Here is a 27872-nt window from a genome sequence, read left to right on the forward strand (position 1 = left end):
GCCTTCTGCTGGCATGATTGTCAATCGTACTGATGATTGGATTGCCGCTCTCTCATTGAGAAGGCAGCCTTTCGCAACCTTAAACCTCACTGCGATGCGGACCTGTTTGAGACCTGAAAATCTTCTGGGGCCTACCAAACCTTCGTTCAGTCTTAGCATGAGACTCGAAGCTTTTACCTCTTTAGTCTCATTTCACAAATAGAGAATTTCGAAGAAAATGCCTAGTTTTAAAAGATATTAGTACCACGAGAAAGTGTTTGCACAGTCATTACGAACAATTAATGAACCATCAGTATTTATTTAATTTTAAGCATCTGCAAAGGCACCTTTATTTTCTTTTCTAATTTCAATTTCTTAAAATGTAGGCAGCGACTCTGTAAACCCTTATAGGGACGTTTATGTAGCATAGTAGAATAAGGTCACTAGTTAATTTGGCACCAGTTAAACCATGACACCTGTTCTGTTCATCACACAAAATAAATGTGAAAACATGACAGGTAAGTTAATTCTTCTGGCCGCACTTTGTTACCTCTTGGACCCCCTGGCCCGCACTTAGGGAAACACTGATATAGGGAACTTCTGAAATGAGTCAGGATTACTGACATGCTGTGCTCACACAGGTATGGAAACACAAAAGTGCCATAGAGTTTAAAAGATATTTTTGGTTGCACCACAGAACTGAAAAATCATACACAAATCCACAGAGGTGAGAATCCATTTCAGCCATTCAGATGTACGCTCAAAAAATAAATCTTTGGAACTACTTAGAAATACTTTAACTGGTAACACGCAACTGAATAAAGTTCATTCAATTCACGTTAAAAAGGTGCAAGAAGGCATAACTTGAGTTCCAACTTGTTAACTTGATTTGAATTTACATAATTTAACTGCTTGTTACCATTTAAAGCAGTTTTAGCTAGGTCAACAATTTCCTGTAGCGATGTATTAAAAGGTCACATAAAAACACATACAGGCAAGAGGCATTATTCTTGTACATGTAAGAAAAGATTCTCTAGGTGATCAATCATGAACAAGCACATTAGTCTTTACACAGTTGAAAAGCTATTTCTTATCATCATGTGGCAAATCTTTTACATAAAATCTGTCTGTTCAGTCTGCATACGATACACACAGGTAAGACGCCTTATTCCTAAAGTACCTCAGTGATTCTGTTGATTCCAGATTTTAAAAGGCAAATTTGAAGACACACAAGTGAAAGCCACACCTCTCCAAGAGCTGTATGGACAGATAATGTATTGCATCCGAGGCAACGCAAGTAGCTATGTGTATGCACACATGTAGATGGACTATGGAATAAAGTTTTCCATTTTGAGGTGATTCACACTGTCTTACAAAGACACGCTATCTGGTCAAGATGTGTAGAAGTAACTTTACATTTGTCTTGAATTAAACCCCATACAAGTTAGCATACATGTGGTGGCCTTGCATTTGTAAGATATGAATAAGATGACTTGTTCTTCAGGTTTGTGGCCAAAACACCCCAGAACTAGATGCTAACACTCAAAGACTTGGCACATTCTTACTAAGTATGTGGGTGCTCATGGTGTTCCTTTGTCTATTTACCAGCTTTCCCACACAAACACTGCTCACCTGACACCCCTATGTTTGTGAGAATTCACAACTCAGGCCTGGGTAGAGATAATGGGACTGGGCACAGAACTTGAAGAAGAGACAAAGCACAGTATTTCTGAGAAAGAAAAAAAAAGTTTGACTGAAAATGGAACAAAATAAGGTACATTCTCTGCAGAAAAAAATGATGCAACATGTGTGCAAATGAACAATCGTAGTTTCACCCCAGTAAGAGGTAGTTGTAAGGTGTACCTTTTCATCAGTGCAAATGCCTTTCTGATAAATTATTTTTTATTTTTACCAGCGTAAATCAGTGTAATCCTGTGAAACTGAAGCTGTGATAGCCACTACTATGCTGGGTCACGTTCTTTCGTGATTACAGTTGGTTTTTATGTTGTTGTCACAAGTCTGAAAATGTCACTCTGGGGTGGACAGTTATCTTCAAATTATAGGGAAACATCCAGATGGTCTATTTCAGTGGGAAATTGGACCTCAATGAACAAGTATTATTTTTTTGTGACAGGTACGGCATGGAAGATGGCAAATGTTCAGGAAACTGTCAGATCTGGGGTTTTCTCCCATCTCATTTAAATTGGTATTTTTCTCTGCAGCCCTTTTTCTTGTAACTAAGAGGGTAATATGCCACACTCCAACACAGTAGACGGCGGCACTGCACGTGGAAGCCGAGCGCCACTCTTCATCGAAGAAGAGGAAGTAGGCAGGTAGGGTTTGTTTGACAGCGCTGAGCTAGTCGCAGTGAAGATAGCCGGTGTGAAATCAATAACAATGTCTTCGGTTGAGTGTTTGAGAGACTTTGTCAACGAGCGACTGACTGCTGCTGTTGAAGAAATATTCGGAGTATTTAAAAGAACTATTATCCAGTATGAAGAAGAGATCTATCGTCAGCGCAGACTGTTGGATATCGTTTGGAAACCTCATATACAGTTACATAGAATAGGTATGTAAAACTTCCATGCTACATTCACACAAATGCAGGAATGCACGTTGTTTAACAAGGTGCGTGTTAAGAAAAATTCCAGCTTTGAATTGGCCTTAAACGACCTTGTGTGTTTCAGTGTTAAATTCCTCTCTGTGTTATCATACAACAGCAGAAAATGTGGACGCAAAGTAAGGGCCTAAAAAACAAGAGTTGGGCTTCACATTGAAATAGTTCAAATTGTCAGCTCTTAATTTTTGCTAAACAAATACAGCAAAGAAAACATGCTGCAAATAAAAAACGTACCATTACAAATACAATAAGCTGACATGCTAGCTTAACCATAAAACCAAGTAAACATAAGAGACAAAGCAAATATCCAGCAAACACAACTGCAGTGTTCCACTTTTTGCTGCATGTTTGTTCTTGTCATTTTATAAAATTATTTCCAAGCCTAATCCCTCTCACACAACTGTTTCGGATTGCTACAGTGCTTGCTAGCCAATACAGTGCCTATAAAAGTATTCACCCCTTTGGATGTTTTACCTTTCAATTGATTTTATCAATATAGTCAATATAATTTGGCTTTTTTTATTTAAAAAACGTGTTAATGTCAAAGTGAAAACATATTTCCACAAAGTAACATGAATTAAATAAAAAATGTAGAGTAAAATAAGTGATAACATGAATATTCACCCCCTTTACTGACCTAATTGAAACATTGTCCAGCCAATTGGGCTAGTAGTCTCACAGTGAAATAGGGATCACCTGAATGCAGTGAATGTGTCTCAAGTGATTGTAGTATATAGACACCTGTGTCTCGAAGGTCTACTCACTGGTTAATCAGTATTCCTGGCTACCATTCCACCATGAGGACAAAAGAACAATCCAAGCAACTCAGAGAAAATGTTATTGAAAAGTAAAAGTCAGAGAATGGATACAGACATTTTTCTATGGCACTGGACATCCCCTGGAGTTTAGTCACATCCATCATCAAGAAACTGAAAGAATATGGCACATGTGTAAATTTCTCTAGATCCGACCGTCCTTATAAACTGAGACCATGCAAGAAGGAGACTAGTGAGAGAGGCCACCACAACACCTACGACTACTCTGAAGAGTTTCAAGCTTCAGCAGCTGAGATTGGAGAGACTCTGCATGCTACCGGTGTTGCTCTGGTTCTTCTCCAATCAAAGCTTTATGGGAGAGTGTCAAAGAAAAAGCCACTGTTGAAGAAAACTCATATGTAATCTGGAATTGAGTTTGCCTAAAGGTATGTGGGAGTCTCAGTGGTCATATGAAAGAAAGTTCTCTCATCTGGCCCTGGAAGGCCTGTAAAGGTAGAGGGTAAAACCAAAAGAGAATTTGGGGCTGGACTTGCAAGAGCTGTTCACACTTGATCACCTGATCCCTGTGCGTCTTGACAGAGCTTGAGCAGTTTTGCAATGAATAATTGAGTAAAATTCCACTGTCCAGATATGCAAGCCTGATTGAGACCTATCTACACAGACTATCGAGGTGAATCTATTAAATACTTTCTTGAAGAGGGTGAATATTTATGCAGTAACTTATTTTACACTACATATTTTATTTAATTGGTATTACTTTGTATATACATGTTTTTTTTACTTTGACACTAAAGAGGTTTTTTTAATATGTTTTTTGTCAAATAAACCAAATTATATTGACCATGACTGATTTATAAAATTAATATAAGGGTAAAACATCCAAGGGGGGTGGATATGTTTTATGGGCATTGTATGTTGTTTGCTCGGGTGGAGTGATACTCCAAGTAAAAAGTTCCAGTTATGGTATATCAGCACTTATAGAATGCCTCTTGTCCAATCAGAACGCTCATCTGGAACTAACTTTTGTGCAATGTCCTTTATACTGTTTGTATCTGTGTTTCTTCAGAGCTCCCACAGCACCATGTCTGTAAGGAGGAGGAGGTTTTTGCCGACCAGCAGCTCTGTAACCAGGAGAGGAACTCCAGTATGGATCAAGAAGACCCAGAGCCTCCACGGATTAAAGAGGAACCAGAGGAACTCCCCACTAGTCAGGAGGGAGAGCCCCTAAGAACAGTCCATGCTTTCATTACGAAGCCATTTGCCTGTGGTATTTGTGGGGAGTCATTCAGTCAGAGATGTTCTCTTAAAAAACACAATACAATTCATACAGGGGAAAAGCCACATACTTGCAAAACCTGTGGCAAATCTTTCAGACTTGGTGCTTACTTGGCTCAACACGTGAGAACGCACACAGGTGAAAAGCCTTTTACTTGTGAAACATGCAGCAGATCTTTCAGTATAAAAAGCAACTTGAAAGCTCACTATAGAATACACACGGGTGAGAGGCGGCACTCCTGCAGCGCTTGTGGGAAAAGATTTTATAAAAGGTCAGACTTGAATAGGCACTTTAAAATTCATGCAAAACATGATAGATCATTCAGATTTACTGCTGACTTGAGAGTTCACATGAGAAGACTCCACACTAGTCAGATACCACACCTGTAAAAGAGCTGCAAATTAGATCCTTTAGTTTGATCTTCTTTCTGCATTAACCACAAGCAGACAAATAGCCGTGTGTCAAGAGAAGTGTGGGAGATGATCTCTATAAGTTGAAGCAAAACAGTTTTCCACTGAAGGTTGAGGCCATGGTATCTTGGTGTTGAAGATTTTTTGTCATTTGTACTTTTTCAGTCAAGAGAGACTGCATTTTAAGTGAACAATTATTTATTGTAGTTTTAGAAAACAAGAAATGTGCAATATCTTCTGCATTTAGACTCCATCTGGATGTCTTTGTGTATCCTAAAAGCAGGATAGGAAAAAACCCTTTCAGAGATTAGACACTGGTGGTGAAGATGGATGAGGGATGCGATGTGGGGTGGCCATTTGAAGAACTGGACATGAAGTGACCGGGTTGGAGGAGACTCAGACTGATTTACGATGAAGACAAACTGACAGCAGCAGAGAGGAGGGCGGGGTTGGCAGCAAGTTGATTGGTTCATAAAGGTCATGTCTGGATGTGCTTGATTTGGTACTTAAAACCCCCCATAATCAGCTGATCACCAGAGCAGAATGAACAAAGATCGAGTGAGCAGTATCAGTGAATGTGGAACAGTATTTCTGCTTTACCTAGCGCATACCTTCATTTCTGTCAAATTGCTTGTAAATTAAAAAAAAAAAAAATTGAAAAGCAGTGTGACATTGAAACTGTGAAACCTTCAAGTATGGTGTTTGTTAAACTATGATTTCATCCTGACAACAAAACTTTATTTATGCTGCATGGAAAAAAAACTTTGTATTACTATGTGTTTTTTGCACACTTTGCACTAGATTTAGATTTTTACAGTAGCTTTTGATTTGTCACAAACTGCGATGAGATGACTGTTAGTGATATGCCTTTATTTATAATAATAAATCTAGTAATCAATGCTCAAAGTAATGAAGTCAAATCATGTCTTTTTTTTTACCTCATTCGTGCATTTTTAATAGAAATATTTGCAACGTGTTTGCCTTCTGGACAACTGTCAAATCAGCAGTCTACCCCAGGATTGTGGTTATACTGACCCAGAGTGGGAATGAAGGCTATGAAACCTTTAGGAGGTGGATTTTTTTTCACAATATTCTAATATTTTCAGATAGCGGATTTTTGAATTTCATGAGTAAGCTGTTATCAAGACTGAAAAAACAAAGTCTTCAAATGTTTCACAGTATGTTTGGCGAATCTAGAATTCGCGGAAAAGTAACTTTTGAAGTAAATCACGGGGTAAAATGAACCTTTGCATGATATTATTCTTTTTAGCTATAATTGTATATGCATTTTTCAGGTTGTTGAAATTCAGCTTTCAAAGATCAGCATTAAAAGACGGAGAAAAGCACGGAATAAGTTACATTCTCTTAACTTATAATTGAATCGAGTAGTTCAGAATAGCAGAGGAGCGGGGTGTTACTTATTTTAAAGAAATTAAATAGCCTCCTAATCTCCTGCGACGGTTGCAAGCGGAACTAAACATGAACGGGGATTTGATAGCGTGACACACATCGGAAGTAAACAAGCAGGAGGGCTGAAGATGGAGACGCACGGGGGTTGTCTTGATCAAAAAGGTTCTAAAGACGGCAAAGTTTGCCAGTTAAGGCGGAGTTATGATGCCAGTTTTAAGATGATGGTCATAAATGCAGCAGAGTCATTAAACAACAACCGCCAGACAGCGAAGAAATACGGTATTTCAGAGTGTCATGTCCGACGATGGCGAGCCCAAAAAGAGCTTCTTCAGACCGCTGACAGTCAGAGGAAAGCTTACCGGGGTCCGAAAAGCGGTCGCTTCAGGGAGATTGACCAGAGAGTGTGTGAATATTTCAGAGAAAAACAAACCGAAGGCATGCCTCTATCTAGAGCCGTCCTCAAGCTGAAGGCCTTGCAGATCGCAAAGGAGCTGAACATACCGAGCACCGACTTCACAGCGAGCATTGGCTGGTGCACGAGACTGCTGCACCGAAACGGACTATCACTGCGGCCCAGGTCAAAGTCGAGTCAGAGCCAAACGATTAACTCAATGGAAAAGGACTCATATCCTCTGGATCAGATAGACAACGCTGAGCAGACATCTGTGATTTCTGACATGCAATCATCTGTCACATTACACGAGAAAGGTAAGACATCAGGATTATGCTAAGGAATGGTCAATTGGAAATGGGCCTGTTGTTGGCAATAACTGTTGGATTAAGACTACCCTTCTTAAGAAGATGTTTAATAACAGCTGTTTTGATTGATGAAGGAAAATATCAAGAGTTTACTATCTCTTGCACCTGAGGGGCCAAGCAGTGAAAACATTTTTAATTGGTAAGGATGGGATCCAGGCAGCATGTTGAGGATCTGAGCTGCTGAACAATGTCCCTATCTTTATAAACCTGGGCGTGTCAAAGTGGGACATGGTTGTATTAATAACATTAATAATATTGTTCCTGGTTGTGTTCCAGCTCGAGCAGTATCATCTTAATGCTTTGTTCTGTATCCCCTCAGAGCTCCAACAGCACCATGTCTGCAAGGAGGAGGAGCCATTTGACCAGCAGCCCTGTAAGCAGAAGAGGAACTCCAGTCTGGACCAAGAAGACCACAAACCTCCTGAAATTAAAGAGGAACCGGTGGAATTTAGCACCAGTCACGAGAGAGAGCAGCTTGAGCTGAAACTGGAGACTGACACATTGTTGTTGACCTTTACTTGTGAGGAAAGTGACCAACAGTCTGTCCTTCACAACTCACATAATCCTCATACAGGTAAATAAAAAGTCTGTAAATGTTCCATTTGAGGGAATTTTCTAAGTGTATATTATGATTGCTGGGTGTATCATGAGCTAAGAAGCTCATACTTGCAAGAATAGTGGGAAAATCTTCCTTTTTACCAATAGTGCCTTAGTTTGTTTATTTCATCAGGATGTTGAATACTCTGTGTGCCACTCTAGGGTTCCTACTGCCCCCTAATTACACATCAAAACATAACCGTTTAGTTTAAATTGGCCTTCAGGGGCTTACCTAATTTAATAAAACAAGCAGGAGAAATAAAACCAAACACAGCCCTGATTATTTCAGTACATCCAGCTACTAGCTAGCTCACAACATTATCAGCCTCTCAGTAGTATCTTCTTACTTTTGTTTTGCTTCCCTCCAGAGCTCCCACTGCAACATGTTTGTAAGGAGGAGGAGGATCTCTCTGACCAGCAGCTCTGTAACCAAGAGAGGAACTCCAGTCTGGACCAAGAGGACCACAAACCTCCACAAATTAAAGAGGAGCCGGAGGAACTCTGCACTACTCAGAAGAGAGAGGATCTTGATCTGAAGCAGGACATTGAAAGCTTCATTTACTCTCCTCCATACGAGGAGAATGTTGACAGTGACCCAGAGCTAAATGGTGACCAAAAGCTCTTCTCTCACGACTCTCATGTACTTGAGGACCAAAATCTCCAAGAGGACTGGTGTGGAGTCTCAGGATCAACAGACAATGCAGTTTCACTGTCAGTGATTCAGTATCACATAATCAAAAGTGAAAGTGACAAAGAGACTGAAGACTTTGAGTTGACGATTACTTGTGAGGAAAGTGACGATATAGAACCAGAAGAAAGATGTAACAACCAGCTCCTAACTGACATTCAAGCCTCAGAATTAATGAGAAAACCAAAAGAGATTATTCAAAAAGGCATAAATCACAACCTTGAATTGTCAGAAAATGACAATAATTCCCTCACAGGTGAAACACCTTTCAAATGTGACTCATGTGAGGAAACTTTTAAGAATAAGTCAGAGTTAAAGACTCATGTACGTGTCCATACAGGTAAAAAGACACACACATGCAAGAGCTGTGGGAAAATATTTAGTTTCCTGTCAACTCTGAAAATTCATACAAGAATCCACACAGGTGAAAAGCCATTTTCTTGCCAAACGTGTGGAAAAAGTTTTATATATAACTATTTATTAGAAAGCCACATGAGAACACACACAGGTGAGAGGCCTTACTGTTGTAGCTTGTGTGTGAAAAGATTTGCAGTGATGTCAGAATTGAATAGACACATTAGAACTCACACAGGGGAAAAGCCTTTCACTTGTGGAATATGCAGCAGATCTTTTGCAGAAAAGCGTGAATTGACAGTTCATATGAGAACACACACAGGTGAGAGGCCTTATTCCTGCAGCACCTGTGGAAAAGCTTTCTATCGGGGGTCGCACTTAAATCGACACATTAGAATTCATATAGGAGGAAAACCGCTGACTTGCACAGCCTGTGGCAGATCATTCAGAGAAATAGGTGACTTGACAGAACACATAAGAAAGGTCCACTCAGGCAACAGGCCGTATTCCTGTGATACATGTGGGAAATCCTTTGGCAATAGATGCACATTGAATAGTCACATTAGAATTCATACAGGCGAGATGCCGTTTGCTTGCAAAACCTGTGGAAAGTCTTTCAGAGCAAATGGTGATCTTAAAGTCCACGTTAGAAGAGCTCACACAGGTGAAAAGCCTTACCTTTGTGTGATCTGTGGAAAAAGTTACTTTGATTCATCTAATTATTCACGGCACATGAAATCGCATGTAGGCACATAGCCTGGTGTTAACGCAAAACTATTTTTCAAGTAGCAGGGGATTTATTTTGTCTTGGTGTAATGAAGGAATAAGAGACGTTTTAGTTTATAAATCTCGATTGACAATGCATACAAGGTAGCATGCAGGCTTGTAGCCTTGGATTTGTAAGATTAAGATGTGTGTGAGATTCTTCAGTTTCATAATCCTAGATTAAAACCCCCTGGGCTCAGCTGTTACCCTCACAGATTTGGAAGACCATTATTCCTAAAAGTAAAAGTACTCACAGCTGTCTCTTGTCAAATTGCTAACTCACACACATCAGCACTGCTCACCTGACATCTTTTACATTTGTGAGGCTTCACTACTTAAGCCCTAGGCCGGAGATATACCTGCTGTTTACTAGGGGTGAGGGGAAAAATCCATACAGCATAGTAATGACATATTTTGAATGGCAAAATTGTACTGATTAATGTTGATTAATTTTTTCAGATTAATTTCTAAACGACCTGAGGTCAATGGCGCTAGAAAATAAAATCAATTGCTTTTTCAACTTGATGGTTCTGTAGCTCCCTTTATCCATTGAGGTCAATAGAGGAGACGTCATAGAGCAGGAGAAAGTAAAATAAATATGGGAGCACCACAGGAGGGCATTTGGAAGTATCCTTGTGTTTAGATCAATAATATAAAAATTAAAAAAAATTAAGCTGGTGTGAAGAATTCAAAATTCAAGCTCATGTCTTAAAATTCGTCTCAACGATGCTACAGAACAGAAATTTCAATTAAAATAACTTTTTTTGAACCTAAAACTTTCGGCCGTGTAATATATTGGAGGTGTTTCAGTGTTAAAGCACACCATCTAGGTGTTTTGTTATATGACTGATATGACCTGTTGTAACCATTGGTTGACTATATTAAATTATGTTAAAGCAGTGTCCAAATGTATCTACAGTTTGTTTCTGAAGTCCTGTTAGAACATTCTGTGGTTGTGAAGATTGCATGGGAAATCTATTCTGATTAAAAAAGAACAAAAATCAGCACTTTAAATAAATGAATAAATCCTTTTATGTTTTGATTATTTTTTGCACATCTTATTAATTTTGTGAGAAAATAAATGGTCATTTCGCTCCACCATTTTTCTTTAATGTCACAAAGAATGTCCTTGTGTAGATTTTGCATTGACTTCAAACTTGAGCTTATGACATTAGACTAAACAAAAATAAATTCAATTGTTGAATCTAATTTCATGTTCTCTAGTCCCGCTGTTAAGTATATTGATGGTTCCTTGAATTTGAAGGCTTCTTTGAAATGCCACAAAATAAATGTCTCGAAATTTTTACTATATCACAGTCAGAATTTCGTTGCAGTATCCCACAAGACCACCTCCAGCCGTTACAATTATAACATTGTAACCAAAAACAAACACTGATGTCTGTCGATACAACACGCAGCTCTGGCATGCGTTACAGGTGAAGCAAAAATCATAAAACATGGGAAAGACTCGGGATGTCGTTTGCGACAAGGCTCCTCTCGGGATACGCCCCCACGATCGTCGGGGGAGGCAAATCTTGCCCCAATTTGGCCTTAAAATCCTGTAGTGTGTGGCCGGCTTTTATGTACTGTAAATTCAAGCATGAACGTGGAACGCAACCTCAGTTCACGTCTTCTGCCGGAGCTTAGCGAGTGTTACAATAACAGGAAGTACACAGTGCGCTAGTGGCGTTGTTTTCGTATCTCGCGGATAAGTGTGTGGTCCTTACCTAGGATATTATTGAATTTGTGTATTGGTTTGAAGATGTCCTCGGTCGAGAGCTTGAGAGAGTTTGTGAACGAGAGACTGAGTGCTGCTGCCGAAGAAATATTTGGAGTTTTTCAAAGAACTGTCGTCGAGTATGAAGAAGAGATCTATCGTCAGCGTAAATTGTTGGATATCGTTTTAAATCCTGAAGTAAAGCTACCCCGGATTGGTGTGTAAACTCATCCTGTTTTCAATACAGGTTCTCATTATTATAAATTACACGGAAACCATGCAACTTTAAAACACTGGCTGAGGTATAACAACAACGTAGCACGTGTTTGTTGTGTACTGAATATTAGGGATGCACGGTACTGGGTTTTTGCCGATATCCAATATGCCAGTATTTACAAAAATATTTTCAGCATTTACATATACTTAAATGCAGGTAAGACCTCAAATTTCAGACCTTAAAAACCACTTCATCTTGAAGATAAAAAAATAAACACATTTCAATCCGTAAAACATGCTTTAGAATTTAAGGAGTGATGATGAATGAAGAAAAAGACATCAGCATCAAATATCTGCCAACACTAAGAGGTAAAAAAAAAAAACTACACCACTATTGTACTCAAGCAAAGAACAGATACTCTGTTTAAAATGTACTTAAGTATAAAAGTATCAGGGTATACATCCACTCAAATTAAATTAAAATGTATCTATTTTAAAGTTTACATTAAGTACTGAGTAGCTACTGATAACTTGTATAGTTAAATTTATGATCAGTCTTTATCAGAACAACAAGAGAATAGATCTCCAACCAGGTTGTTTATGTAAAGTCACACCTGTCTAATAAAGTACAATATACAGCAAAATTGACAGTTTTAATTGAACTCATATTGAGTTAGATTAACACTTTAAACAGTGTTCAACAGGCAAAAACATAGAACACATGTAAACACTCTGCCCCAGGGCATGATGGGAAACTGCGTACACATCTCCCCAGATTTTAAATTGCAATAGACGGAGATTAGATCAGTTCACTCTTTAAAGGGGTTAAACTAACACTGCTGGATCAACACGGTCAACTAAAGGCCGCCTCAGACTACGAGAGAGTCTTTCACTCTACAATAAAAATAGATAAAGAAAAAGTGATAGTTGCAGTCTTTTGCTTGTTAAAAAGGGAAATAAGACACAATTATGGATTGGATTATGGATAATAAGTATGGATGTATCAAGGACAATATGGACTGGCTCTCTGTCAGATAGGACCTAAGGTATACATGTGGTAATGTAAATTAAAAAAATAAATAAAATTTATACATTAGTTTTAGGGAATAAAAGTGGATAAAAAGTAGTTAATCCTGTAAATAATGATGCAAAGATAAGGAGCAAATGTTCTCCTGTAATTAGACGTTGGGATTCACGTTGTTGATGTCAGGTCAGGGTGTCAAACTAGACGATGTAAGAAAAATTCTGACATGCTAGTCTTGGTAAATCGTGGTCATGGGGCTTCATAGACATGTTGTTAATTATGCCACACTACAAGACTGTTTGTTGTTCCCGACGCTCTAAATCGATTCCAAGTTTTGACGATGAGCTGCGACATTGCAGTTAGGCTTAAATCTGGCTGAATTTGTGTAGTCTGAGCCAGCCGTAACTCAAACACTGAAGACCGCTTCATTCAGAATGGATTTAAAGTTATGCTAGAGGAGTTAAATCAACTCTGAATGGTTTAACCCTGAGATATCAGCACTACTACTATACTATAGTTTTGCTGTGTGCAACAACTGTTTTGGAATGTGATGTGGAATTCTTCCCTTGCTATGTGCTACAGTCAACAGAGGTAGAAGAAGTACAAGAGCATTGTACTCAAGTAAAAGTGCAGTTACTCTGTTTAATACTTATCTAAGTAGAATTAAAAGTACTGATTTTAAGGTACACACAACAAAGTACAAGTATATTTAAAAAACTACTAAATTACAGTATGCTGAGTAAAATGTAATTAGTTACTTTCCATCCCTCTGTATACTGATAGTATCGTACATCCCTACTGACTATCATCACTGCTATAATCCCCCTATACAACAATACAGTACTCCCTCTAGCTACTGTGTTCCCATGGTCATCAAACAGCTTTTTAGTTTGAATAACATTTATTTTGGGGATTGAATAAGAGTTGGCTCTTTGATTCGGAAATAATAACTAGAATTATTTGGACAGACAGTCTGCTGTGAAGTTAACGTACATTTTTTAGAGCATCTGGTGAGAGTGTAGTGATTCAAAAAGTCAAAAATTCCAGCCATATTTTGCTCTTTATCAGCCTGTCATACATTGCCTGAACACCAACTGTTGTATTATATGCTTCATACTTTCTGTTTTTCTGTCCTTCCAGATCTCCCACAGCAGTATGTCTGTGAGCAGGACAAGGTTCTCTCAGACCAGCAGCTCTGTCACCAGGAGAGGAGCTCCAGTCTGTACCAGGAGGATCCAGAGCTTACACAGATTAAAGAGGAACAGGAGGAACTCTTCATTGGTCTGGAGGGAGGGCAGCTTGAACTGAAGGAGGAGACTGATAAATTCATGTTGAATTCTACCTATGAGGAAAGTCAACACAGTGATCCCAAACCAGGAAGTGACCACCAGCTCATCTTTCACAACTCACTTTTAGCTGATCAAGATCTCAGACTAGGCCAGCATGGAGACTCGGGATCAGTTCTTAATTCAAGACTAGAATCAAAGAATAGACCTTACCAAAGCAATGGTCACTCTGACAATGTATACATCCCAAACTTTCCAGATTGTCACTGTACATTTCATTTGGGGAAAAAGGTTTTCAAATGTGACAAGTGTGGGAAAACTTTTAAACACAAGGCTGGATTTCAGGCACACTCAAATGCCCACACAGGTAGGAGGCCGTATCTTTGCAAGACATGTGGGAAAACATTCAGTTGCATGTCAGCGCTAAAAAATCATTTTAGAATCCACACAGGTGAGAAGCCATATACTTGCCAAATTTGTGGGAAAGATTTCCGATTTAGTGGCGTCTTGACAGTCCACATGAGAACCCACACAGGTGAGAAACCGTACATATGTAAAACATGTGGAAAACAATTCAGACATAATGGTGAATTGACAGTCCACATGAGAATGCATACCGGGGTGAAGCCGTACAACTGCATCACCTGTGGGAGATCATTCTACCGGAAGCCTGAGCTGACTCGGCATGTAAGAATTCATACAGGTGAAAAACCGTACCCTTGTAAAAGCTGTGACAGAAGTTTTAGGACTAGTAGTGATTTAACAATTCATGTGAAAAGAGTTCATGTTGGGGAGAAACTGAAGAATTGTGACATCTGCAGTAAACGTTTCTTTAATGCTTCTGAACTGGAAAAGCATATGAGATTGCATATAGGCAAGTAGACTTATATTTAGACAAAAATGTGACAGTGTGGAGCATTATTTAGTTAATGTGATATCAAATTAATTTTCCATGGAGAGAATGTAAGTATGTGATTGTATTTGAGACTTCTGTTTGTTTATGCGGGGACAATGCCAGAATCTTGCTTTGATTTAGCAGTATGTGTATGAAACAGTAGCTATGCTTTTATGGGCACCTGATGCACTTTCTTAGGCCTGATCCAGCTCACTCCATAATGGGTGTCCAGGACCTGGTGGGCTGGTCCAGATGCCAGGGGTGACCGTGTGCATCATGGAGTGGGCAGCTGGGAAGGTGCCTGGAGAGATGGGTAAGAACCAATGCTGTAGTGCACACATATTTTGGTGACTAAAAGAGATGTAAGCAGAAAGAGAATCCATTAAAATCAAATTGAGTTTGGTATGGAAAAAAGAGAGGTTTATTTTTAAGGCCATATCACTCAGTCCTAGTCATTTGACATGCCAAAATGGGAAGGAGTGTTATAAGAACAGGGAGACCATTACAGCTAAAAAACACAATTCAGGTTTTAAAACGTACCCTCCACCCTGATGTAACAAAAGGGAAACCTGTGATGTTTATGCTTTTTTTAAAAATAAATTTTAGCCATTCTTGTATCAAGCAGCATTCAAATATTTTCTGATGGTTTGTTTTTGCACAGTCAAACAAGAATTAAGACTTTTGAAATTATTTCTTTTGTTTTAATTAAATTTAAGTAAATTATTGTAATACCATATTTGCCTTCATATTGGTAGGAGCATGTCTTAAAAAGACATTGTTTCCTTCTGGTTGATAAATCCCTAAATATAATTATTTTAAATCCTAAGTAGTTACCATTTATGTCATGCATCTCATTTCACACTCCTGCTCACACATACAGATGAGGATGAAATTATTAGCCCCCTATGAAAATTCTACTTTACAAAAGTATTTCCCAGATGCTGTTAAATGGAGCAAGAGTCTTTTTACAAAGCCTTTCCTTACATTCTAGTTTTATTTTGGATGCTAATATTATGTTACTTTGAACACAAACAAATTATTTCACAAAAACTACCAGCCTCTAACTTAATAGCCACACCCATACTAATAGTCAGTTATGTCTCCTTTTTGTTGGATAACAGCCTGCAGTTGTTTGTTGTAGTTTTCATTAAGTCCCAGACATATCCCCTGAGGAATGCCCACCCATTCTTTGGCCACCCTCTCAGGCTCCTCCAGATTTGAGGGTCTTCTGGCAGGGACCTTGATCTTCAGTTTGCCCCACACATTTTCAATGAGATTCAAGTCAGGGCTTTGTGCAGGACAGTCAGTCACGTCCACTTTAGTCCTCTGTAGGTAGTTCTTTACCAGGAACCATGTATGTTTTGGGTTGTTGTCGTGTTGGAAGACAAAGTGACAACCCAGACCCATTTTAGTTGCTGACTGCTTGAGTTTTCCCCCCAAAATCTTCACATATTCTTTATTTCTTAATGATTCCTTCCACCTTTACAAGATTTCCTGCTACAGATTCAGAAGCATCCCCACAGCAAAATACTCCCACCGCTGTGTTTCACTGTAGGGTCAATATTCTTTGGGTTATGTGCCTCTCCCTTCTTTCTCCAAACACAGGTGACGCCATTATGGCCAAAGGTCTCTAGTTTGGTCTCATTTGGCCAAAGGACATAATTTCAATGTGCATAGTCTCTCTCCAGGTTGTCCTTAACGAGCTTCATTTTGACTTAAAGGTGCCTCTTCTGCATAAATGGAGTTTTTCTTGCTCTACAGCCTCTCAGTCCATTCCTGTACAGGGCTATAGTAACTGTTTTGCACTGAAGTTTTTAAACTATGTGTAAATTGGAAGATAAACATTAGTATTGACTTGATTTTACAAGCTTTGACCTAGGTAGTCTTTGGTATTTGTGAAATAATTTTGTTTCTGTGTGCAAACTAAAAATAATGTAATGTTCCTAAAAAAACAGGGGGGTAATAATTTTGTCCTCATCTGTAAGGTCACAGTGTTGAAGTCTAGTACTGTTTAAATACACAGAAGAGCTTCTTTGCCCATTTGTGTCAGCTTGTAAACAGCACGTTGGGTAACCTAAGCATTTAAAAGGACTGTTGACATTACAAATAAACGGCCAGGAATTAGATATCCTAACGTGTTACTTAAAGCCGCGTGATAATGGGTGCTTGCAGAGGTAGTTGTCATGGTTTTAGCCAGAATAACTTTATTTAGATAAAACAATTTGGGGTAGGAAGAAATGTGTTGTAAGAGCAGCGAAGTAGGGGAGTGCTTTATTTCCGTTCATGACACAAAAAAGAAACGTTTGAAGGACACCAAATCCCCAGTAGGTTGACGCACAGAACATAAAATCCCCCTGGACATTTATAAACTGAGGTCACGTCGTTTCTTGATATTTTTTTTATAGATATAAAATGCATCTTTTTAAAACGGAACAAATCTGCAGCACGTTCACTGGCGGCACTAAAGAGTGTGACACAGCGGAAGTAAACATTCACGAGCAGCGTATTTAAACCGGTTTGAACGCAGTCGCTTGAAGACGACGGGATTTTGATTTCAGCGTGGTTGTCGAAAAAAAATGTCTTCAGTCGAGTGTTTGAGGGAGTTTGTCAACGAGCGGCTGAGTGCTGCTGCTGAAGAAATATTCGGAGTTTTTACAAAAACTATCATCGAGTATGAAGAAGAGATTCATCGTCAACGCAGGTTGCTGGATATGGTCTGGAAACCTCATGTTAAGTTACACAAAATAGGTGAGTTTCATGTATCCTTTTAACCCAGTGTCTTAAGGATGCTCAGATTTTCTGGGACTGCAGTGGCCTATGTCTTCCCATGTGGCACCAGAGTTGAATATTAATACTGAAGCTGTGCGTTTCTCCAGAGCCATCACAGCAACATGACTACAAGCAGGAGGGGGTGTTCTCTGACCAGCAGCCCTGTACCCAGGAGAGGAACTCAAGTCTGGACCATCAGGACCCAGAACCTCCACAGATTAAAAAGGAACGGGAGGAACTCTGGACCATCGGTGTGTCAAAGTTAACTTTTTCAAAACACCAGAACACATGAGTTCACCACAGGGCTGGGTGATATGGCCAGAAATTAATATTGCTTCATTTTTAGGCTATATCATGATGCTCAATATATATCATACTATTTTGAAATTCCCTCTAAATTACTCTGTTTAATTCAGCCATTTGATGCATCAAGTGACATGATGATGACTGTAAAAGACCCGTCTGTACAGTCTTTATTGTGAAAGGAAAGTTATACAATGTTTCTTCGGTTATTCTTACTATTGTCCACTATTGAAAGAGATTATTTTTTTCCTCATTAAGGGTGAAGCATACCTACACAAATACTCACCAATCTCAAGATGCAGTCGATTGCCAAAACACTGCAGTCTTGTCCACCCTTTCAGGCTGACACTTTTGATTACACTGGTCCCATTATCTGTGCTGATGCACACTGGATGGGTTTCCAAGTTCCATGACATGAGAGCATCTTTGAGACCTTGTGCAAGAAGCTCTTCTATGTGATAACTGGGGGAAAAAAGCTCAACTGGAGGCACAAACTTTTAAACTCCCATTTTTCAATATAATTTTCTGTTAGACTGAGATAAAACTTGCAGGTGTGGAGGTGGATCACATTTGTGGATATCTCTGTACTTTGCTCCATTCAGCTTTCCCTCAACCTTGACCAGTCTCCAAGTCCCTGCTGCTGAAAAGCATCCCCACAGCATGATGCTGCCATCACCATGCTTCACTGTTGGGATGGTATTGGGCAGATCCACAGCATAGTTAAACTATAAAACAGATGAGTTCACTTGTACTTAATTGTACAGAAACCTTGATGCATTTGCATGTTCCACTACAGTCTATTATGGCTAGTGTTTTATGTCCCTCTAGAGCTCCCATTACGACACGTCTCTGAGGAGGACTTTCTCGCCGACCAGCAGCTCTGTAACTTGGAGAGCGACTCCAATCTGTATGAAGAAGACCTGGAACCTCTACAGACTGTGGAGGAAGAGGAGGTACTTTGTACCAATCAGGGGGGAGAGCAGCTTGATCTGAAGCTGGACAGTGAACACTTGGAGTCATTTTGTGAGAGAACTGACCGCATTGAACTGGAAATAATTAACCCCCACAACTCTGATGTGGCTGAGAACCAAGCTCCCAAAAGAAAGAAGCGTGGCAAGATAGGGTCAATTAGAACATTAAAAGCAAAAGAAAAAAGCAAGAGGGACAGAGGAGGTAGTCGCAGCAGTGAAATATCTGTAAATAACTATAATCCTCTCACAGGGGAACCCTCCTTTAAATGTGATACATGTGGGGAAACTTTCAGGTTTAAGTCTGGGTTAAAAACACATCTGCGTATTCATGAAGGTAAAGACACGTTTAAATGCAACTTTTGCAGGAGAGTATTTAGTTGCAGCTCACTGCTGAAACGTCACACAAGGACCCACACAGGTGAAAAGCCACTGTCTTGCAAAACGTGTGGAAAAGCTTTTAGGTGGCATGAAAAATTGAAAGCCCACATGGCAACCCACACAGGTGTATCGCCACACTCCTGTAGCATATGTGGGAAAGGATTCATTAAAATGTCATACTTGAAGGATCACATAAGAATTCACACAGGTGAGAAGCCGTTCATTTGCAAGGTATGTGGCAAATCTTACAGACTCAGTTCTAGCTTGAAAAACCACATGAGGGCACACACAGGGGATAAGCCACACTCTTGCAGCATCTGTGGGAAAAGATTCGCCTGGGAGTCAGAATTGACATGTCACTTCAGAACTCATACAGGTGAAAAGCCATTCCGCTGTACAGCATGCGGCAGATGTTTCACGGCTGTTAGTAACTTGATAGCCCATGTGAAAGGAGTCCACACTGGTGAGATGCCACATATTTGCACTATCTGTGGGAAACGATTTGTTTACGCCTCTCAGATGAAAACACATATGAGGGCCAAGCATGCTGGCACTTAGACTTGGATGTTAAACAGGGTTCAAAATGAAGGATACAATGAAGTCTGATACGTTTGATTTCTTAGTTTCCCTTTTCTAATTAAACTCTGTTGGCTTAATGTCAAAAGTCATGCTGTTTGAAGTTTGTTTTTTACATGAATATTTAATTTAGGAATTACATCTGTATTTTTTGGCTTCTGTACCCTCTGAGTTTTACAATTTTGAAACTGAAAGTCCACAGCTGGATTGTGAAAAAACGTTTTTTGTTTGTTTCTGCTTGTCTTCACCTAGCCACTCCAGCTAAATGTATCTTTTTTCAGAACTCTCAAAAATAAAACCATTAAATTCTGCTACAATAAGATCAATGGTTTTATACCACTTCTTGAATATTTGTCAGTCATGTTACTGGGATTGAAGTAGTATGGATGGCTCAGTGGTTTAAGCAAAACGCTGTGTGCTGTCCAGGTGAGTCCATGTATACCAACACGACAATCCTTTCTAGCAATATGTGCAGTATCAACCTGGCAGACAAAAAATGATTTGACAAATTTTAATCACATGTGCGCCAAGTCTTTGGCGACTGGACTCCATTGTGATGACTTCATGTACTTGAAGGGGTAGTAAGGCAAACAACAGGGGTAGGATACCCCCCATGGAGTCTAGACACTGGTGGTCGTGTCGATGAGGGATGCAGGATCAGATGAGGAGTAGAATTCTGAGAAGCAAGAACAGGAAACAAGAGGTGGCTTAAGGGAGGAAACTGAGGTACGCATGATGAAATGAGCAGAAGATCCGTGAGGATCTGGACCAGGTGCTGATGAACTGAATGGAGGTGGCTGGGGTGGAGGAGACCTGCAGCATCAACACTGAAACAACAGGCTGACTATTTAAGAGAAAATGACAGATTTGAAGTATGACAGGTGCATGACAATTGGTCAAACCAGGCTGTGGCAGAATCTGACTGGCTGAGTATTGAGTGAATGCTAATAATCCGCTGATCACCGGAGTAGGAAGAGCGAAACAATGGAAGATGGAAGAGATATGAACCAGTGCTAAATAATGAATGTGTAGAAACAGTCTTTCTGCTTGAGCTGAGCACAATTTCTTTGTTATAATAAAAAAAAATAGTACAGTCTAAATATTTGTTGTAATTAAACTAGTATAATTAAATATTTTTGCATTATACTTTAGAATATCAATATAATTTCATGCGGCAAAAAATATGTTGCACTTGAAACTGCTGATGTGCTTCAAACATGTTTTATATATTTGGATGTACCACTTAGCTGTCTTTGTAAACAGATGAGTCTGATTGTGTTTTTCTCTGGCAGAAAGATCCAGGGTGCTGTCTGACAGTTCTGATATGAAAAACATGTCATGTAATTTTATACTAACTTTTTTTTTTATAGAATAGAAAACTCAGATTAGTATTTCTCTGAAATAGTTGGATTTAGTATTTTCATGTTTTGTAGAACTATCCTGCAAAAAGCATTTTGTGAGAATACCACAGTTGTCTTTATCCTTTGAATTCTTTCTTGCAATGAGTGAACATTGGTGGGCGTTGGAGTAATGGTGGGAAGAGGATGAATGGTGGATTCATCTCTAAGTGGCAGGAGTAAACACAAGTTGGTAACACATCAATAACCTTTGTGCTGCACATACCGGGGCCTTACAATACTCATAAAAACTCAGCTGTTGTTACCATGTGTCCATAAAAATAATGTGCACATTAGTTTACAGCTAAAATTGTCTCTGCTTGGTTATTTTATTTTCAGAACCTTTTTTTTATTTAATTGCACTTCAAATATCATTTACAATGAAGGCATACCCTTAGTGATTTTACAGTTTAAATAAAGGTTTAATTATTTTTTTCATGAAAATAAGAACAATCCTAACAGAATTGAACAAAACCGCTTCTATTGGTTAAAAAGGATTATATTATTCCTTTGTGGTTCAATTAAAGGTCGTATTTAATCCTTGCAAATATTGCATGAAGTGTATCTATGAGAGCGGAACTGAATACCTGCTGTATGTCCACCGTTGGGACTTCATAATGTGACACGTAGCGGAAGTAAACATGCAAGATAAGGCTTTTTGAACGGCGATAGGCTTGGAGACGCTTCGTAGCTCGTAGTGCAGTTTTTACATTGTAATAAAATACTCAAGATGCCTTCAGTTGTGTTTCTGAGAGAGTTTGTCAACGAGAGACTGACTGCTGCTGCTGAAGAAATATTCGGAGTTTTTGAACGAACGATCATCGAGTATGAAGAAGAGATCGACCGTCAGCGAAAACTGCTGGATGTCGTTCAACCTCACATACAGTTACAAAGGATAGGTGTGTTAATATTGTATATATATTCATCAAAAAAGAGGCCCTAATTTTTATTCCGTTGTCTTAGTAAATGTGTTTTTTTATGTCTCACCGCCTTTTCAGACTTTGAAATCTGGGTGACGCCAGATTTTTGTCTTCGCCGTTTGTTCGACGCTGCTCCCTTCATTAGCTCAGCGTGAAAACCTTAGTTTATTCTATTTTGGGGATATATTAGATATATTGAATAGAAAGACATCTTACAGTTTACATTAACGATAAATCTTCGAAGAAGACGATGCAATTGAGTACACAATGAACCAAACATCTCCCCAGGGAGCCTGCCGCCTGAGGCATAGTAAGGGACCGTCTGTAAAGTGCAATACAGCCCTTCCCATTCCTCAGTGATCTTTTTCTGTTTTTCTAGTACAAATTCAAAATACAAACACAACACCTAAGGCTAGTCTACATACATGTCACGATTTTAATTTTGTAAAGAATTAAATTTAGTTAGCATTAAACCATTGCCTTGGTCATTTTAACGGCTTGCTCGTTTATGATTATAATTTGACGTCAAACCACATCTTGTGTGCTGTTGAGATTTACTTACAAGTTTTACAGCTTTTGATTTCTAGAAGAATCCCTCAAGATATTTTTATTCCTTTATCAGGGAGATGATGCCTTATATATGCTTACTTCAAAATGTAGATTTCAGTAGCTATCTTATTAGGCAAAGTTTGTCTTTGTTATTTGTTATTATTAGATTATTTAGTATTTAGTAAATATAATGACCCCAGGCTGCTTCTAGTATTTCTTTCACATGCTCACAGTTATTGGTTTCTAGACAATTTTTCCATAAGTGACTTCATTATTTGATGAAAAATGCCCTAATATGCATATTACGAAATTGTGATGTGAAAGCATTGCTGTTATCAAATGTATAGCTTTTAAGCTTTCTGAATGGTTTCTAGTTCCCTAAATGGAGATATTCAACTATATGTAATCTAATCAACCTATAGCATTAGGATATTCATGATTAATCATGTTCAGGTGAATGCTTATGGATTTTTCTCGAAACCAACAACTGCGAGGTTTTCGAGAGAATATCAAATTCATCAAAAGTGCAGTTTTATTCAGCTTACTCATAAAAGACAGTTATTAAAATTGATGTTTTGATATATGCATATTTAATGCACGCAGAAGGTCAACAATATTGGAGGGGTGGTAAGAGGTTTTTTAACTAACAGCTGTGAAAATTGTGAGAGCATGTCAAATACACATTTCATTATTCGGAAATATGCTTACTTTAGATATATCCTTGATAATGTAATTAAGAAATTTATTAAGAAAAATCTCTAAAAACTAAAAGCTGTGAAGTTGTGACAGCATATTAAAGACACAAAAGTGTAGTTTTAAGTCAGTGTGAGCAAGCAAGGTCTTGAAGTCAACACTGAAATATCAAGGGAAAATGTTGATGAAAGAGTTATGGAATGAAATGTTCTTCACAGGGTAACAAGTAGGAAAGTTATGTTTATGTCAAAGACGGATATAAAGCATTTGCTTTGCAACACTTGGAATTACTCGTACCATAATTGGCAATTTATTTTTGGAGTTATGGTACTAGTTAAAGATCTGTCAGAAAACTAGAAGTTATGAAAGTAGTGAAAGCCTGTTTAGGACACATTGTAAGCAGTTTGGAGATAATGTAATAATAAATGTATAAATAGGTGAAATTACAATCTTATTTGTTGGGCTTCTTGTTCCTTTATTGACAGAGCAGGATGGTGGATAGAATCAGAAACAGGGATGAGAGAGCTGGGGAGTGACATGTGGGAAAGCGCCAGGGGCCGGATTTGAACTCCAACGGACTGCATACATGGGGTGCGCCTTGAACCACTAGGCCATCTGTGCCCCTGAAATAACAACCTTTAAGTTTACATTATTGTTGCAGTAGGTTATTGACAACCATATTCAACATTATGATTGGGTTCATAATATTTTATGTAAAAAAAAATATATTGAGCAATGTAAAGTTGTGTATTGAACTTTTGAGATGGTCCCTTACTTCATATGGCAAAAGGCAGTTCCAGACAGTTTATTGTGCTCTCAACTGCATCATTATCTTAGAAGATTTAGAGTTGATCTAAACTGTTGAAGGTCTTACAAAAAATGCTATGTTATACATCCCCACACTGGAATAAATCAAGGTTTTGACAGTGAGCTAATGAAGAGAATAGCAGAGAAAATGGCCAATTCAAATATCAAATTAATGTTACCATGGCTGTGTTATCTGCCCATGTAAGGGCATAAGACTGCAGGGCAGTGTGCAAATACAGAAGGCACACATAAGTCACAGGGGAAGCAAATAAACTAAAAATAATCTTCAATTGTACTAAAGTGGATATAGTGCTACTCAAAATCACACCAAAAAAAGGAGATATAATTATATTTTTAGCACCAGTAGTAGATATTGAACAAGGTGGAGGGTCATTTTTTTCAAAGTGAATAGGATTTGATTATTTTTTTCTAAACCTGATGCTTTAAAATGATGGAACATCATTTATACCCACAGATGCACTAACACCAGTCAGTGAAAGTAAGTTTTTATTGTGTCTAATGTTAAAATCCCACACATGTGCTACATTTAAATTCATAATTTAACATTTTGCAGCTAAGATCAAACATTGCATGTTTAATTTAGTATATAACCATTATTTAAGTTATCTATTTTTACGTATGATTTTATTATATTAAAGAGTTAAATTGCTTAAAATGCAGTAAATAGAATGAAAAATTCTATTTTATTGCCTCATTCTTAACTTAGCACATTCATGTGTAAAATTAAACTTTTTATCCTGTCATATCAGCACTTAAGTGTTTGTAAGAGTGCTCTGAAGTGTTTTTAGATTTTCTTTACTAAGAAGAAATCTCAGCTAAGAAAACTTTGGTTAAATTTGGGATCTTCTTTAAACTGCGTTAGAGGGTTTTAAGAACTTTTTTTTTTTTTTTCTCAAGAATGGTGAATGAGGTCCATTTAGTCTTCTGATTGTTGACAGGTGAACTAGTTGCAGACTTAAGGACTGTGCAAGGGTTGAATATGTTGATATATAAACTCTTTCAGTTGATGGTGCACGGTCTCTGAGTGCCATCTGTACTGGAGGCACTTTCCTGACCTATGCATATTTTGTTTTTCTCCCTTCAGAGCTCCCGCAGCAAAATGTCTGTAAGGAAGAGGCGGAGGTCGCTGCTGACCAGCTCTGCAACAAGGAGAGCAGCACCAGTCTGGATCAGAAGGACCCAGGGCCTCCACGGATTAAAGAGGAACAGGAGGAACTCTGCACCAGTCAGGAGGGAGAGAAGCTTGAACTGAAGCAGGAGAGCGAACAATTTGAGTTGACAGTTATCAGTGGGGAAAGTGAGCACGCTGACTCAGAATTAGAAAGTGAAAAACTGCTCTTCACTCACCATGCTTTTGTTTCTGAGAACCAAGATTTCAAAACAGACCATTATGATAGCTCAGGGTCAACTGGAAAATCAATACTAAAAATTAAATTTGACCAAAGAAGTAGTCACAGCAGTAAATTATCAGAATATCACGTAGGTCGTGAGAAGCCATATGCTTGTGAAGTGTGTGGAAAGAAATTTGCCTTTAACAATTTATTGAATCTTCACATGAGAGCCCACACAGGCCAAAAGCGTTACTCCTGCAGCACATGTGGGAAAAAATTCTGTTGGAGGTCAGAGTTGAAAGTTCACAACAGAGTTCATACAGGAGAAAAGCCGTTTCGCTGCAAATCATGCAGCAAATCCTTTCGATTGAAATACAACCTGACAGTTCACATGAGAACACACACAGGTGAGAGGCCACACTCCTGCAACATTTGTGGAAAACAGTTCTATTGGAGGTCACACCTGACGAGGCACATTCGCATTCATACTGGTGAGAAGCAGTTTGGTTGCAAAATCTGTGGCAAATCCTTCAGAGAAAACAGTGACTTGACAGAACACGTAAGAACCGTCCACACACGTGAAAAGCCACACTCCTGTGAAACCTGTGGAAAAGCCTTTGGCAGTAGAAGTTCCTTGAATAGCCACATAAGAATTCATACAGGGGAAAAGCCGTTTACTTGCAAAACATGTGGCAAATCTTTTAGGGTTAGTGGCAAATTGACAATTCACATGAGAAGAGCCCACACCGGTGAGATGCCGTACTCTTGTACGATCTGTGAGAAAAGATACTTTGAGTCGTATCATTTATCACGTCACATGAAATCAAATCACAACAAATAGCTATTTTTATGCAGATGTGGTGGCGGGTGCTTTAGATCATTAGATATCTGAACCTCTCTAATTGAATTCAAAACAGTTTTCAGGAGAGAGGGGCACAGTTTGTCTTGGTATACTGATATACTCCATTTTTAACCCCCATGTAGTCATTTGTAGTACAGTATTTATCACATTATGATCATCAATAGTGGTGCTTGATCTTAGAAAATTTTGAGAAACTGCTAAGCTGTGAAAACCTCTAATGCTATTAAGTAAACTATACTGTCTTCCTGACAAGTCCATATTATTGCTGCATAAATATAAACTTTGTATTGTTATGTATTCTGTGATTGTTTGCACTTCATTTACATTTTTCAGTAGGCTGTAGATTTGACAAACTGCACAAACTGAAGATGTAGTGCAGTGAGCTGTCAGTGAATTAGCCTTTATAGAAGTAATAAATCCCACAAACAATACTCAATGTTACGTGTCAGTTGTGCTTTTTTGATAGGATACATTGTTATATGATGATTAAAGAGTGTCAGATCAATTTTGTAGAGAATTCTGTTCATCAAGAGTTATAGATGTTTTGGCTGACCTCATAAATTAATTCATAGTAAGGTTTGTTTTTTCAGAGGGTCATTGTGAAATATTAATTTTGGAGGCCTTTTTGCTTTTATTTGGAGAGGACAGTAGAAAGTGTAGGAAATCAGGGAGAGAGAGTGGGGAATGACATGCAGAAAAGGAGCCACAGGTCATATTTGAACCTTCACTGCTCACTTGGGAGACGTGTCCATACATGAGGAGTGACCTAACAATTACACCATCTGCAGCCTTGTTGAAGTCATATTTTAAACCACACTTTGTTTTACATGAGTACACCCACCGTACTCGGCTTATACCAACACAGAGATGAGCTATCATTTAAAAACAGTTGCATTGCTTGTTGTTGCAGCAGTTGAGATGCATTTTTATTAACTGTGAGCATTTTTTTTTACCACGTCTTAATTGTTCTTATAAATGAACAACCTATCTCTAATTCTATTTTAACTGTTTCTTTCACTGAATGCAAAACATTGGTAGGTTTACTAATTGATTGATGTGTATAAGTGAGTGTTAAATGTTAACATGATAAAAAATTCAGCTATTCAAGCTTGTAGCTCCTTCAGAGTAGTCACAGGTGTCTTGGTGGCCTCCCTCTTGCTTGCACAGTCAGTTTGTGAGGACGGCCTGATCTTGACAGATTTACGCAGGTGCCGTATTCCCTCCATTTCTTGATGGTGGATTTAAGTGAACTTGGGGATGTTCAGAAATTGATACTTTTTGATCCATCCCCTGACTCATACTTTTACCTTCAATAACCCTTTTTTGCTGAGTTGCTTGGAGTGTTCTTCTGTCTTCATGGTGTAATGGTAGCCAGGACTACTGATTAACCAGTGACTGGACCTTTCTTCAGGCATCTTCATATTACAATCATTTGAGACACATTTGCTGCAATCAGGTGATCGCTGTGTCACTAATTGTGAGACTGCTAGAACCACTTGGCCAGTGCTCTGTTAAATTCAGTC

At 38.7% G+C, this 27872-nt stretch overlaps 4 protein-coding genes across 4 annotated transcripts; all 4 read left to right on the forward strand.

Annotated features, from left to right (window-relative positions):
- The first annotated feature begins 6599 nt into the window (after positions 1 to 6599).
- On the forward strand, positions 6600 to 10643 carry LOC121509436 (zinc finger protein 774-like). The gene is made up of 3 exons (XM_041786812.1): positions 6600 to 7179; positions 7550 to 7804; positions 8196 to 10643. Exons 1-3 carry the CDS (start codon positions 6600 to 6602, stop codon positions 9623 to 9625), a joined length of 2265 nt encoding a protein of 754 aa, XP_041642746.1. The 3' UTR covers positions 9626 to 10643.
- A 670-nt stretch (positions 10644 to 11313) lies between these two features.
- Positions 11314 to 16615, forward strand: LOC121509441 (zinc finger protein 664-like). The gene is made up of 2 exons (XM_041786819.1): positions 11314 to 11568; positions 13732 to 16615. Exons 1-2 carry the CDS (start codon positions 11397 to 11399, stop codon positions 14757 to 14759), a joined length of 1200 nt encoding a protein of 399 aa, XP_041642753.1. The 5' UTR covers positions 11314 to 11396; the 3' UTR covers positions 14760 to 16615.
- Positions 16616 to 16806: 191 nt separating this feature from the next.
- On the forward strand, positions 16807 to 20089 carry LOC121509439 (zinc finger protein 37-like). Its single transcript, XM_041786816.1, has 3 exons — positions 16807 to 17520; positions 17649 to 17792; positions 18673 to 20089. The coding sequence occupies exons 1-3, from the start codon at positions 17349 to 17351 to the stop codon at positions 19749 to 19751; spliced, it is 1395 nt and encodes a 464-aa protein (XP_041642750.1). The 5' UTR covers positions 16807 to 17348; the 3' UTR covers positions 19752 to 20089.
- A 1719-nt stretch (positions 20090 to 21808) lies between these two features.
- Positions 21809 to 26785, forward strand: LOC121509440 (zinc finger protein OZF-like). The gene is made up of 2 exons (XM_041786818.1): positions 21809 to 22065; positions 25241 to 26785. The coding sequence occupies exons 1-2, from the start codon at positions 21897 to 21899 to the stop codon at positions 26326 to 26328; spliced, it is 1257 nt and encodes a 418-aa protein (XP_041642752.1). The 5' UTR covers positions 21809 to 21896; the 3' UTR covers positions 26329 to 26785.
- Positions 26786 to 27872: the final 1087 nt, after the last annotated feature.

Source organism: Cheilinus undulatus, linkage group 5 (assembly GCF_018320785.1).
Source record: "Cheilinus undulatus linkage group 5, ASM1832078v1, whole genome shotgun sequence".
Classification (NCBI taxonomy): Eukaryota; Metazoa; Chordata; class Actinopteri; order Labriformes; family Labridae; genus Cheilinus; species Cheilinus undulatus.

Bases quoted from the DNA above. Each gene is read 5' to 3' on its own strand.
- LOC121509441 (XM_041786819.1), top strand. From the start codon at position 11,397: ATGTCCTCGGTCGAGAGCTTGAGAGAGTTTGTGAACGAGAGACTGAGT. The intron at 11,569-13,731 runs GTGTGTAAACTC...CTGTCCTTCCAG, and splicing joins AGTAAAGCTACCCCGGATTG to ATCTCCCACAGCAGTATGTC.
- LOC121509436 (XM_041786812.1), top strand. From the start codon at position 6,600: ATGGAGACGCACGGGGGTTGTCTTGATCAAAAAGGTTCTAAAGACGGC. The intron at 7,180-7,549 runs GTAAGACATCAG...GTATCCCCTCAG, and splicing joins TGTCACATTACACGAGAAAG to AGCTCCAACAGCACCATGTC. The intron at 7,805-8,195 runs GTAAATAAAAAG...GCTTCCCTCCAG, and splicing joins CTCACATAATCCTCATACAG to AGCTCCCACTGCAACATGTT.
- LOC121509440 (XM_041786818.1), top strand. From the start codon at position 21,897: ATGCCTTCAGTTGTGTTTCTGAGAGAGTTTGTCAACGAGAGACTGACT. The intron at 22,066-25,240 runs GTGTGTTAATAT...TTCTCCCTTCAG, and splicing joins CATACAGTTACAAAGGATAG to AGCTCCCGCAGCAAAATGTC.
- LOC121509439 (XM_041786816.1), top strand. From the start codon at position 17,349: ATGTCTTCAGTCGAGTGTTTGAGGGAGTTTGTCAACGAGCGGCTGAGT. The intron at 17,521-17,648 runs GTGAGTTTCATG...GCGTTTCTCCAG, and splicing joins TGTTAAGTTACACAAAATAG to AGCCATCACAGCAACATGAC. The intron at 17,793-18,672 runs GTGTGTCAAAGT...ATGTCCCTCTAG, and splicing joins GGAGGAACTCTGGACCATCG to AGCTCCCATTACGACACGTC.